Source organism: Prionailurus bengalensis, chromosome C1 (assembly GCF_016509475.1).
Source record: "Prionailurus bengalensis isolate Pbe53 chromosome C1, Fcat_Pben_1.1_paternal_pri, whole genome shotgun sequence".
In the NCBI taxonomy this organism is placed as follows: domain Eukaryota; kingdom Metazoa; phylum Chordata; class Mammalia; order Carnivora; family Felidae; genus Prionailurus; species Prionailurus bengalensis.
In genome coordinates, this window is record NC_057345.1 from 221,911,538 (window position 1) to 221,924,329 (window position 12,792).

At 62.7% G+C, this 12,792-nt stretch overlaps 1 protein-coding gene across 23 annotated transcripts in view; it reads right to left on the minus strand.

Annotated features, from left to right (window-relative positions):
* KIF1A (kinesin family member 1A) overlaps positions 1–12,792 on the minus strand; it is a 98,348-nt gene that overhangs the window by 61,326 nt on the left and 24,230 nt on the right. For all 23 annotated transcript variants that reach the window (XM_043578398.1, XM_043578397.1, XM_043578396.1 and 20 more), the window contains exons 2-6: positions 10,501–10,667; positions 2,859–2,935; positions 2,039–2,218; positions 1,190–1,255; positions 533–711 (exon numbers count right to left, since the gene is read on the minus strand). In XM_043578398.1, coding sequence (XP_043434333.1) covers positions 533–711; positions 1,190–1,255; positions 2,039–2,218; positions 2,859–2,935; positions 10,501–10,606 — 608 coding nt within the window. In that variant the 5' untranslated portion in view covers positions 10,607–10,667. The remainder of the gene's footprint in view (positions 1–532; positions 712–1,189; positions 1,256–2,038; positions 2,219–2,858; positions 2,936–10,500; positions 10,668–12,792) is intronic.

The following is a 12,792-nucleotide window of genomic DNA, read 5'->3' on the forward strand; positions in this document are numbered from 1 at the left end:
CCCTGCTCCTGCGGGGCTCTGACCCACGTGAGGTCGTTCACCGTGGGGGCGTCCCTGGGCGGCAGAGAAGGCGACCGTTTCCGTGAGCAGCCAGGCAGACCCCCCCGGGGCAGTGCCACCAGTGCCCGTGGCCAGCAGTGCCTTATGGCTGACCCTGCCCCCAGGCCCCCACCTACGCCCCCTGCAGAGCAGGCAGGACCGGGCCTCACAGCCTCCTGACCACTGGGCCCAACGGGGCAGCTGCCCACAGGGAAGGACCCCGGGGAGCCTCACAGATGATGCCAGTCCCCCCCAGGAGGAGCAGCCCCTGTGGAGGTGACAGGGTGGGGGTCTGGAGGCCCCTCCCAGGCTGGCCCTTCAGTGGCCTCAGGCCCACGGGGTCCACCCTCCACGGGGGTGCTGGACAGACCCCACGGGGAAACCGACAGGTGCCCCAGGAGCAGGCCTTCCTCAGGGAGACTCACGATGGTGGTGGGGGGGGGGGCGGCGTTTAGGGTAGAGAACTGGGGGAGGGCGAGCCCCCGGCATGCACCTGGCCTTGTTCCCTGAGTCCATGAGGTCCTGGATGTCATTGTAGGAGGTGACGGCCAGCTTGGAGAGGTCCTCCACATACGGCCCCATCAGCGGGTGCTCGCGCACACGCAGGTTGCCCTTGTTCTTGGGATTCAGGAGGTCACGGACGCGTTCACAGTAAATCTCCATGTAGCTGACCTGCAGGGCGGAGAGGTACCATCAGGGCCCCCCAAGGTGGGGGTGCAGGGCCGTTACCAGGGACTCTTGGGATAGGGGTGTGAGGGCCACCTGCTGGCAGGGGGAGGCATGTGCGAGTGCAGGGGTCAGGTGAGTGCGGTGAGTGCGCAGGAAGTCGGCCCACCTCCTGCTGGTCCCCCCCACCTGCGCTCATCCTGGGGCTGGTCCGACGGGGACACACCGCGGCCATGGCAGAGCCAGGTCCCGCGGCTCTGAGACATCCGTCCCCGCCCCTGGTCCGGAGCAACTACTCAGTGAGACCTGCTGAGCAGAGGACCGCCCCTCGCTCCCGTGCCCGGTGTGGGTGTCACATGCAGGAGGGAGGGACGAGCCAACGGCACAGACCAGTGGTGGGGACTTGCTTTAAAGCAGAAATGCACCGCTGTCCACGCCCGAGCCCCCCGCTGTGCTGGAAGAACGGACGCTCGGGGAGCCCTACCTCCACGGAGTAGGACATGTTGTCGTTGGTCGTGTCGTTGATGCGGGAGAACAGGTCTTCACAGAGCTATAGGGCCGAGGACACACCGTCAGGTGATGGGGACATGGGGCTGTTCCTGGAGCCCTGCCCCCGGGGTGCCGTGGGCAGCCTGAGCCCAGGCCAGTCGCCGCTCTCCGGGCCCCTCTTGCTCATCACAGTCCACCTCAAAGGCACTGAAAAGGCCTGCAGCCAAAGAGCGGCTGTCTTCTGCTTAAGTCATGGAGTCCCCTCGGACCATCTCTGATCCCTTCCTACGCTCTTCGGGCCGTCCTTGTCGCCACCGGGTGGGCTGGGGTCCCCCGTGCTACAGGCCACCCGGTGTTCTCTCCTGCCCTGACCAGGTCAAGCGCTGACCAGCTCAGATCCAGAAGCCTGCCCGGGGTCCCAGCAGCTCTGGGCCCCTGAGTCATCCATGTCTCAGCCTGCAGTTAACCAAAGGCCACCCCTTGTCCCGGGCGTCTCTCCCTGTCCGCCGCCAGCCTCCACAGCTCCCGGGGGAAGGGTCAGCGGGACAATGACTCTCCCGACTGCCCTGTCTTACGGATGTGACCCGGGGGGCACGGCCAGGGCTCTGCCCCTCAGCACCCCCCATCGCAGGGCCTGGGGCTCCAGCCTCTTCAGAGCAGGTCCGCCCCACACCGCCCCTCCGGCCCTGCCCTCCCGCCTCGCAGTGTCCCTCCCCTCCTGGCCCCCTTCTCTCCGAGGCTGCTCCCCTGGGGCGCCCTGCCCGGCCCTTCCCCGCTGGGCTCCTGCAGCCCTGCCCGTGCTGCCCTCCCCCGGCCTCCCGCCCCAGCCCCGGGGCCCGCGTGCCTGCGGGATGATGCCCTGCTGGTCCTTCTCCTGCTTGCCCATCATGGTGTAGGACTTGCCGGCCCCGGTCTGCCCGTAGGCGAAGATGCACACGTTGTAGCCCTCAAAGGCGTGCTGCAGCATCTCCTCGCCAATGTCCCGGTACACCTGCTTCTGTGATGCGTACTTGATGTCCTCCGGCTGCAAGACAACAGGGAGCGAAGCTGTAGGAGGCCGGGTGCGCCCGAGGCTCAGCCCGCTGTGTTCTCCGAGCACCCGCCTCGCAGCCCGAGGCCTCCCGCTGGGGAGGGACGCCCGCCCCACGCCCCGGCGCGCAGACGCCCCGGAGAGGGGACCTAATCCTGCCTGGTGGGGTGCAGCTTCCTGAGGGAGGGGTTGGGAGGGGCTGGCGGGGCGGAAGGGCATCTCAGCAGAGGGAACTGCCTGTGTGAAGGCTCCGAGGCAGGAACATGGGACATAAGGCTCAAAATCAAGGCTGGGTTGGCAGCCTTGGGAATGAGAAGCGGTGGGGCTGGAGGCCCCGGGAGCCCACAGATCGGTTACGGCGGCCGGATGCTCTCCCAACAGAGGATTATTTAGGCAGGTCCGGGGCGTTACCATAACCATGCCTGTCACTGCTCAGGGTGACCTTTCAAGCACACGGGGACTTGAGGAGGTAGGCCCCTTCCCCGCCCCAGGCAGGTGCCGCTGGCCCCTTCCCCTGTCCCACCCTCATGTCCCAGGTCATGAGCTCAGAGAGGTTAAGGGACTGGTTAAGGCCCACACAGCAAGCATCCACACGACTGCAGCCCACCCCCCTGGATCCCAGCCCTGGGCTTACCGAGGTGTGTGACCAGTAGGAATAGTCGAAGCTGAAGCTTTTGGGTGTCTCCTTGGGCTGTTTGGGGTTAATGATGGCTGCGGAGGGGGCGGGGGGGGAACAGGCGTGGCAGTTAATGCTGTGCTGGGGGAGAGACGACCAGTATGTGGTCCATACCCACCAGAGAGGTACCCAGGGCAGGGAGGTGGGGTCCTCGGTGGCCTCTGGCCCCAGACAAGCCCCCCACAGTGGGATGGGGCCAGGGCTCCAATTCCAGGCAGACAAGCCACGTCTGCCCCTTTCCTCTGTCGGGTGGAGCCTGCAGCCCACCCCCACCGCTCGGTCCAGCCTCCCTCGCCGCCCACCCCTCTGGGTCTTACACATCCGCTCCGCGTACACGTGCCCTGGAAGCAGCCAGAAGGCCGGGCAGGCTGGGCAGCCCGGCACGGTCGTGCTCTGCTTCCTCCGGGCCCTGTCGTTCCCATGTGGCTCCCGTGTGCTGTGTGCGGCCCTGGCTGTCCCCGCCGGGGCACCCCATCACAGCCTCCACCGCCTGCTCCTCCCGGCCTGTGCCTGCAGGCTCCCTCCAGGCTCGCGCTCACGGGCCCCCCGGGGGCCGTCCTGTGCGCGCCCCGCCCCCGCAGCGGGCTGACCAGAGGCAGCCCTGGGAACGAGGCCACGAATGCGTGCTGGTGCCGTCACACACCAGCCGGTGCCTGCCACGCATCCCAGCGGCCCCCGGCCCGAGCCTGCTCTGCCCCCGTTGCCCCAGGCCTGCAAGAGGTGACTGCTCTGTGGCCAGGCAGGAGGCACTGAGGCCTCCACCCCCATTGAGCCACCCCGCCCGCTGCCTACCGGAGCACCGTCTGAACCTCTGAGGTCTGCGTTGACCTTGACGGAGGACTCTGGGGCCGGGGGTCTGTGCGGGCAGGCCCCGGGGCCCACTTGCTCTGGCTGACGGGCCTGCTCCCAGCACGGGCATCCCCTGAAGCCCTGTCCCCAGGGCTGACTTGGCCTTGGGACCCAGACCCCAGGTTTGAGGAGTTCCGGGAGATAACCAGCACCTTGGGGAAGCTAGCAGGAAGGAGCAGGTGACTGACCACCCCAGCGCTGTCCTCGGGGCCTCGAGGGGGTCACATCCCTGCTGCCTCCAGGAGCAAGGCCAAGGAGAGCAGGCTGTCCTGCTGTCCACTCCTGCTGGGACCTGGGGACACAGCCACCGGAACCCCGAGCGCAGATAATGCCAGCGCCGTGGAAACAACAATCACGGCACCCCCCCAGGCAAAGTCCGGGCTAGGACGCGGCAGGGGCCCGGTCCCCTCTGCTCCTCACCTCCCTGCCTTGCAGGCCTGGCCCCCCTACCCTGCTCCCGAAACAGGCCCTGATCCCTATCCCGGGTCCTTGGACAGGCCCGCTCCCCAACCCTGCTCCCTGGGCAGACCCGGGCCCACCTTTACACCGTCCCCACCGCCTACCCCCTGCATGCCCAGACACAGCCGATTTCGCCGGAGAAACAGCTTCCTTTGCCAGGGTCTCGAGTTTCTCCTTGCCTGGGATTGAGGAGGGAGGAGGGAGGGGGGTCCTCGGGGGCTCGCCGAGCCGGGGACGGGCTCCCACCAAGCCTGGGGGGGCTGGGGCCCCTCCAACGAGCACGCAGTACCGGGAGAGCCGCCCGGGGTGCACGCCTGCAAGGGACAGACATGTGGGGGGGGGGGCAGCTGGAACAGGGAAGGGACGGCCGGGAGGAAGCGGCGGAACGGAAGCCGTTCGTCTCCGTCTCAATGTCCCTGCGACCTCAGGCCCCACGAGCCAGCGTGTGCTGCTTGGGCCCCTTCCAGCCAAACACTGAAGACTTTTGTGAGCCTGCTGTCAAACCCTTGTAGCTCGAAACTAGCCGAGGGGAGAGTATTTACACCACGTAAATCAGGCGACAGGTGTGTGTGGGAGAGTGTGAGCGTGTAAGCGCGTGGGGGGGGGTGCAAGTGTGTGCATGTGAGAGCGTGTGAGCACGTGTGAGACGGCGTGTGAGAGTGTAGTGAGAGAGTGTGTGTGTGAGCGTGAGAGCGATGTGCACAAGCGAGCTGCCTTACCAGCAGCCCGCTGCCTCAAACGTGCAGGATTTAGGAGGCGGCCACCCTCACGGAGCGGGACCTCGGCGGGGCCTCGGGGAACAGTGAGTCCCACACCCGGCCGCTGGCATTCCTCGCGCACGGGACAGCCCCCTCCTCACCTTCTCCCGACAGACAAGGAGGCTCCGTGGCCATCTGATCTGGTTCACAGGCCCCTGTGCCCTGGCCAGCCCCGCTGCACCCCAGCCAGCCCCCCTGCACCCCAGCCAACCCCCTGCACCCCGGCCAACCCCCTGCACCCCGGCCAGCCCTGCTGCACCCCGGCCAACCCTGCTGCACCCGGCCAGCCCTGCTGCACCCCGGCCAACCCTGCTGCACCCGGCCAGCCCTGCTGCACCCCGGCCAACCCTGCTGCACCCGGCCAGCCCTGCTGCACTCGGCCATCCCCCTGCACCCTGGACAAACCCCTGCATCCCGGCCAGCCCCCTGCACCCCGGTCAACCCCCTGCACCCCGGCCAGCCCTGCTGCACCCCGGCCAACCCTGCTGCACCCGGCCAGCCCTGCTGCACCCCGGCCAACCCCCTGCACCCCGGTCAACCCCCTGCACCCCGGCCAGCCCTGCTGCACCCCGGCCAACCCCCTGCACCCCGGCCAGCCCCCTGCACCCTGGCTAGCCCCTCTGCACCCCATCACTGTGCCCTCTTGATTCTGCAAGGCACAGCCCTCATCCACATGTGCAAGGTCCGCCTCCCTGCTGGAACATCACCCCTGAGGGTGGTAAGAGCCTCTGTCCTGCCCCCCTAGGGCTCCGTGGGGAGAGTACTTGTTACTTGTTCCATGTAAATCGCCAGCAGGTAGGTGAGTGTGTATGTGCGTGTGTGACACAGAGAGAGAGAGAGAGAGAGAGAGAGAGGACACATGCCTGGAAGCTCGTGCCCAGCACACGCTTGCTGACAACATGAAGGGGCTCCCTGTCCACTTTCCTGCATGGCCACACGTGATGACAGGCCCTCACACAGACTCGGTTTCCCCGTCTGTGCCTCGGAAACGGTCCTCATCCCCGTGGGGACAGCAAACAAGGTCACCACTGTGACCCTGTGAGCGGAATGGCCATGGTGACCCTATCGGGTGGCAGGCATCCAGGAAAGAAGGCAGCTGTCCCAGGGCTCCTCCCTGACACCGCATCGGCCGTTCCTCCCATGAACAGGCCTGCAGCAGCACCACTGCCTCCTCAGCCACTGCCGAGTTCCCTTCGGTGGCCTTCTGTTTGGAGCCAAGAACATTCTAGAACAGTGATGGCAAATAGGGGCTGACTTAGATGAATTAGGTGTTTGCAACACCTGGGTCTGTGCACAGGGCTGCTGGTTGACAAAGGCCTTTGGGAGAAAGACCACTATGAGCAGAGGAGAAGGGTCCGGAATATTCCAGCGGACCATCCAGAATGGCGGTGCATTGCCTGATGCCCACTAGGACGAGCTCGCCAGCATCCAGGAGGAGGGCTGGAGGCAGGAAGGTCGGGCTGGGTGTGGGCCTGTGGGGCCTGGCAGGGCTGGGGGCAGGCCCTGGATGATTAGCCCTGCCATGGCCTTCTGCTCCAGAGGCAGTGTCCTGGGTGAACAGCGTCTTCCCCAAATTCACATCTACCTGGAACCCCAGAAAGTGACCTTTGGAAAAAAGGTCTTGGCAGATGTAATTAGTTAGGATGAGATCATGCAGATTAGGGTGGGCCGTACATTCAGTGACCGGGGTCCTTATAAGAAGGGAAAGCACAGACAGACAAGCAGACACGTAGGGAAAAGGCCACATGAGGACGGAGGCAAGCCCAGGCCCGCTGGCAGCCCCCACAGGCAGGAGACAGGCCAGGAACGGATGCTCGCAGAGCCTCAGAGGAAGCCGGCCCCATGGACAGCCTGATCTCACACTTCTGGTTTCTGGGAAAATAATTTCCATCCCAGCTTTTTTTTCCTGGGAAAATGAATTTTCCCACTGGTGCTGCAGAGGGTCCAGGAATGAAGGCCAGTCTGAAATGGACACAAGAGACGCTGAGATCCAGGCCCAGCCTCGCTTCGGGGCCCCAGGGGTACAGGGGCAGGGGTGGGGGGCCCCCAATCCTGAGGGTTCCTCTGTATAGCCGGGACTCAGAGAGAAGAGAGCAAACCCTTCCAGAAGTTTCAGTCTGTTCTTATGTAAAGCAGGGATGTGGGGGTACTCACAGGACCTCTGTACCCCTGAGTAACCTACACCAGACCTGCCACGTAGGCACAGAAGCATATGCTGCGTACGATTTGGTTGGCTCACAAAATTACTAGTTTTGGAATGTTCCAGTGAACAGTATTGTTCATCCAGGCAGTGAGTATGGGACGACAAATTAAGTTCGCCTCTAAATGCTTCTAATCTGCGCCTCACGATGGAGGTTCAAGGGGTACATTTAGGGACGTGGCATCTCCTGTGCACATCTAGTCTTGAGGTTCAAGAAATATGTCACATCCCTGACACTCACGGCCTGGCACCGGATGCCGTTGGGCAAATCCACGTACGGAGCCCACCGGATGTATCACTGGGGAGAGTGGCTCCCTGCTCAACACTTCTCTGCTGGCCCTCGAGGCCTCGCACAGCCTTACCCAGCGGAGCATCGTCCCCACCCTTTCTCATAGGCCCCACAGACACTGGCAAGGTGGCCGCCCAAACCCCGCCTCCGTGGGTGCCCACCCCCCTGAGCAGCTCTGCCCCAGGGCGGCCGGGAATAAAGCCCGTCCTGCCCTCTGACCCCGCTCCTCAGACACGCTCTTCTGTGCTAAGGGCTGAAGGGCACTCTCCTTGCCTCTGGGTTTCCTCAGCCTTCACCCCCACTTCTGACCTGGCTTCTAGCACTTTCTATCAGTACCATCACTGCTTTGTTTTCTCTGAAAATGAAAATAGCTCCCAAAGCAAGTGTCCTGATTATCCATTCTTCTGACACTCCTCTCCCTCCCTGTCTGTTCTCTGTCTCTCTCTCTCTCTGTCTCTCAGGCCAGAGGTAGGTCAGAGTTTTCACCCCCCACGGCCCATCATCTCCTCCAGCCATTTGCTTCCGTGACACCCATCCCATCCTGTCCTAGACCACTCCCAAGTTCCAGGGGAGACAGGGGTCCGACTGTGATGTTTTGTTCTTTCTGTTTATTCTGCAGGCTCTTACAGGGTTTGGTTGCCTGTGAACCCCTCGAGCCAAGACCCTCAGCTACTGTCTAAGGTGGCGACTGTGCTGGTCAGGCCTGGCCCAGGTGTGAGCAGGGACCCCCATAGTCATTCCCGGTGTCCTGGGTCATCCAACACTGACATGACAGACCCTGTCAGCTCCTTGGGCCGGTGTCCACTGCCCACCCAGGGACAGAGCCCCTACTAGAGGTCGCAGTTGCCACCAGAGGCCACCATTCTCACCCAAGAGATCACAGTTCCCACCCAAGAGGTCACCTTCCCACCCTGGGTCACGGTTCTCACCAGGGGTCACGGTTCCCACCAGGGGTCGTGGTTCCCACCAGGGGTCACGGGTCCCACCAGGGGTCACGGTTCCCACCAGGGGTCGTGGTTCCCACCAGGGGTCACGGGTCCCACCAGGGGTCACGGTTCCCACCAGGGGTCGTGGTTCCCACCCAGGGGTCCCAGTTCTTGTGCAGCTCTTGGCTTCCCACCTCTAAGGTGAGAGTCACCCTCCTGAGCACCTTCTCTGGCCGCGAGGAAAGCAGGCCCCTGGACCGACCCTCAGCTCACACTGGGGAGACGCCGGACAGGCAGCCAGCCTCTGGGGACAATGACTCAGAGATGCATTCTCTAGGTCAGGGGGTCCCGGCGACCGGCCCCCGCCACCTGTGGTGCCCCCTGCCCCCCAGGCATCAGCGCCCTCCGCATTTCCACGTTCCCTCCCCACGTGTCCCGGACCACTTCCCCGGTAAACCCTTCCGAATCCTCCCGTCAGGGTCTGCTTCCAGGGACCGAGCGGAAGTGACTCGGTTCCTGAAAGCCGCGACAAAACCCGGGGGCCTCCACAATCTGCCCACACGGACGAAGGGACGTAGGGCACCACCTCCCGGCCCCTCCCCCTCCCACGGAGCCTAACGGGGCCCAGAACATTCCCAGAGACTCCCCAGTCCTCACGCCCTCCACACGCCCTCCCCTCGGCCAGCCCCTCCCTCCAACCTGGTGGCTAACAGGCGGGGTAGGGTTACGTGGGGGTGCAGGGCACCTGAGGACGGGCAAGGCCTCCATCCACCCCACGACCTGAGGACGAGGCGCGGAGTGAGCAGCTGGCGTCGAGCACACAGGACAGCTTGTACCCCAGGAGCCCGCGGGTGACAGCTGCCGTAGCCGCTTGAGGGACCCCGGGGGCAAAGCGCCTGGCTGAGCCCTGAATTGTCGTACGTCAGCGGTTGTGGGGACAGGCTATCAGTCAGCGGGAGATATCAGCCAAACACGGCTGCAGTTTCCACGGGACCCTAGACAAGCCCCGCTAACCCACGGGTGGGAAGCAAGGGGCGGGGGGCCTTCTGGGTGGCTGGAGGTGGGGGGGTCTGGCAATGCTCTGCTCAGGCTGTGAGACCTCCGGGCTACGCGCTGTGCTCTGCCTGCAGGCGTCTGCACGCGTGTTGCCACTCAACACGAAAGTGCAAAGCAAAAGAGCAAAGGACAGTCTCAGAGAGAGTGCTCCCCGGACTCGGAGTGAGTGCTCCCCAGACTCGGAGTGAGTGCTCCCCTGGACTCCAGCAGCCTGCGTGTGCCCTAAAGAAACCCTTCGGGGCACATCTGAGCCTGAAACCATCATCTTATCTCTTACTGTCCACGTGTTGACTGCAGGCCTCCTATTTCTCAGGCAGTTTTGAGGCGACTTACAGCCACAAGGCCAAGGGACAGACAGAAATAAAAGAACGTGTCAATGGAGGGCAGCTGAAACACAATGAGAAACCAGTAACCTCGCGTACTGGGTTGGAAAGCGTGCCCCCAAATTCACGTCCACCCTGAGCCTCAGAACATGACCTTATTTGGAAAGAGGGCTGTTGAAGATGTAATTAGTCGTTACCATGAGATCAGACTGGATTAGGGTGGGTCCTAAATCCAGTGATCAGCGGGGTTTTGTCTTGGTCGGGCTTTTAGTTAAAATATAGTGTGATACCGGTTTCGGGAACAGAAATTCAGTGATTCGTCACTCACGTGGGATCCCCAGTGCTCGTCCCAACAAGTGTCCTCCTTAATGCCCATCCCCCGCCCACCTCCCAGGCGATCCGTGCTCTCACGTGACGGTCACCTGAAGATGCCGGCTACAGGCCCAGATGGCCAGACCAGCAGAAGCCGCCTCCTCTAGGACCTCAGAGGCAGCACGGCCCTGTCAGTGCCTTGATCTCCGACACTGGCCTTCAGAACCGGGAGAGGACACATCTCTGTCACTTTAGCCTTCCCGCCCCGCTGGTGATTGGCCACTGCTGCCCCCAGGGAGCCAACACACCAGGTGGACAAGGAGGGAGGTGGGGGCCAGGGCGGCTGCTGTGTCTTGGGGGGGAGGCCCAGGACCCTTGGCCCTGAGCGCCCAGCAGCCGACGACAGCGCCGTCACGACCCATACTCACTGGTGGTGCTTCCAGACATCTGGATGATGCACTTGGAGTCTCGGCTCATCTCCCTGGAATTGAAGGGGCGGACACGCACCGCCACCTTCACCGAGGCCCCGGCCATCTCTCCGGCCTTCGTTGGTCACCCTCAGCAGCTCTGGGAGCCCTGGTGAGGGCGGAGACACCTTGGGAGAAAGGGAGACACGAATTAGAAGCAATATCCAAAAGGCAGAACAGTGTTTCCAGTTGGGGACTGAACCTTCTCCCTTCCGAAATCCCCCTAAGTACCCACACCACAGGGGCCAGGAACTGGAGAGGGCGGCCACAGACGCGAAACACCACACATTTTAGACAAGAAAGCAGACAGGATGAGTGGAGCCTGGCTTAGCGAGCCTGGGAAATCCAGAGCCCAACAAGAAATAAGCCGATTCACGCCGCGGGACCTGGAAAGACTCTAGGTGCCTCCGAAGGCTCGCGTCTGGGTGGCATCAAAGGCGGGTGTTTGTAGAAAATCAGCATTAAACCTGCTATGGGTTGACTTACGTCCCGTCAAAATTCCTGCGTTGAAGTCCTAAACCCCAGGACTTCAGAACGTGGCCTTATCTGGAGACGGGGCCCTTGCAGATGTTACTGGTTAAGATGAGGTCACACTGGAGTCGGATGAGCCCCCGACCCAATACAGAGTCCTTATAAAAAGACACAGAGACACAAGGAGAGCGCCATGTGGAGACAAAGGCAGAGATCGGGGCGATGCCTCCACAGGCTAAGGAACAGCAAAGGTGACAGCAAACACCAGGAGCCGGAAAGCCCAGAACAGTCTCCCTGACGGCCTCAGTAGGAACCAGCCCTGTTCACACCTGATCTCGGGTTTCCGGCCTCAGGACCGGGAGACAGTATGTCTCTGTTCTCTGAGCCACCGGTCTGTGGAACTTTGTTACAGCAGCTCGGGCAGGCCGGTGAGGACCCCTAGCCCCCCACCCTCCCCCTGCGGACATCCAGGACCCCGCCCTCCACCACCACCGGGCAGGAGGTCAGAGGCCCTGCCCGGCCCAGGGCGCCCGAGGGCCGGACGAGGGCAGGTGGGGAGCGCCCACTGGAGAGGGGCTGAACGAAGGCCACGGAAATGCCGGGCGGCGGGAACCCCGTGCAGGGCTCTCGTCTGGGGAAAGCAGCCAGGACCATACCCTCTGGCAAGAAACAGAGGCTAAAACAACCAGACAATGAACGCAACAGCAAGAGACCGTGCAGGGAACAGAAGGAAAGTATTTTCTTAATGCCTTGTAACTAATGTTCTCAGAAAGGAAAGCTACCAGGTCCACGAGCGAGGGGAGGACGCTATTTGTAAGAGGACCATTTAACGAATAAGGCAGTTCTTCGAAATGAAAACAGAAACTTTAAAAGTTGGAATTACCAATTTTCCATGAAAGGGGACGGACAGAATTTGAGGGTCAGTGAAAAGCAGCCACTGAAGAGATAATTCAAGCAAACCTCCCCGGACTGTCAGTCCCGTCTCCGAATTCAAAGGGCCTACCCACCCTGCCGGCCGTAAAACGTCACACACCAGGCAAATCGTGAAATTTCAGAACTTCAGGGTTAAAGGGAAGATTCCATAAGCTTCCAGAGGCACAACAGACCACAGAGGATGGAGAATCAGAGCGGTATCTGTATCTCCTCGGCCACATGGTGATGAAGAGACGCTTCCAAACTGCCGAGGAGAGGTGTCCTGCCACCAGTTCTAAACTCGGCCGACTGCCAGTCGAGTGCGAGAACGAAGACCCGGAAGACTGTGGAACATGCCGGGATCTGTGCTCCGGCAAGTGCGGGAGCGAACAGGGAACGTGAGGAAGACGCGGGTCCAGGCCCAGGGGATGGCGCAGGGGGTCCCAGGAGGACACTGGGGCTGCCTCAGGGGGACACCCCTGATGGGAGGGGACATCGGTGACGCCAGCGGGAGGGAGGCTAGGTCCGAGGCCAGGGAGAAGTGGCCGTCAGAGTGTCACAGGGTTTGACGAGAGCAGAGGAGGCACGTGCGGAGCAGAGAAGGGTCCTTACTGGTCCTACCGCTGCAAACACAAAGTTCTAACTCAGGAACCGCACAGGAAATGCGGCAGGAAGGCGGGGATGGAGTTGTCGGGCCGGGGTGGGGGGAGGGTCTCTGCTGGAGCGATGCTACAAGACAGCTGAACCTCCAGAGTAGCTAAACCCAGGGGCGCCTGGGGGGCTCTGTTGGTTAAGCCCCCGACTTCAGCTCAGGTCGTGATCTCACGGTTTTGGGGTTCGCACCCCGTGTCGGGCTCTGTGCTGACAGCG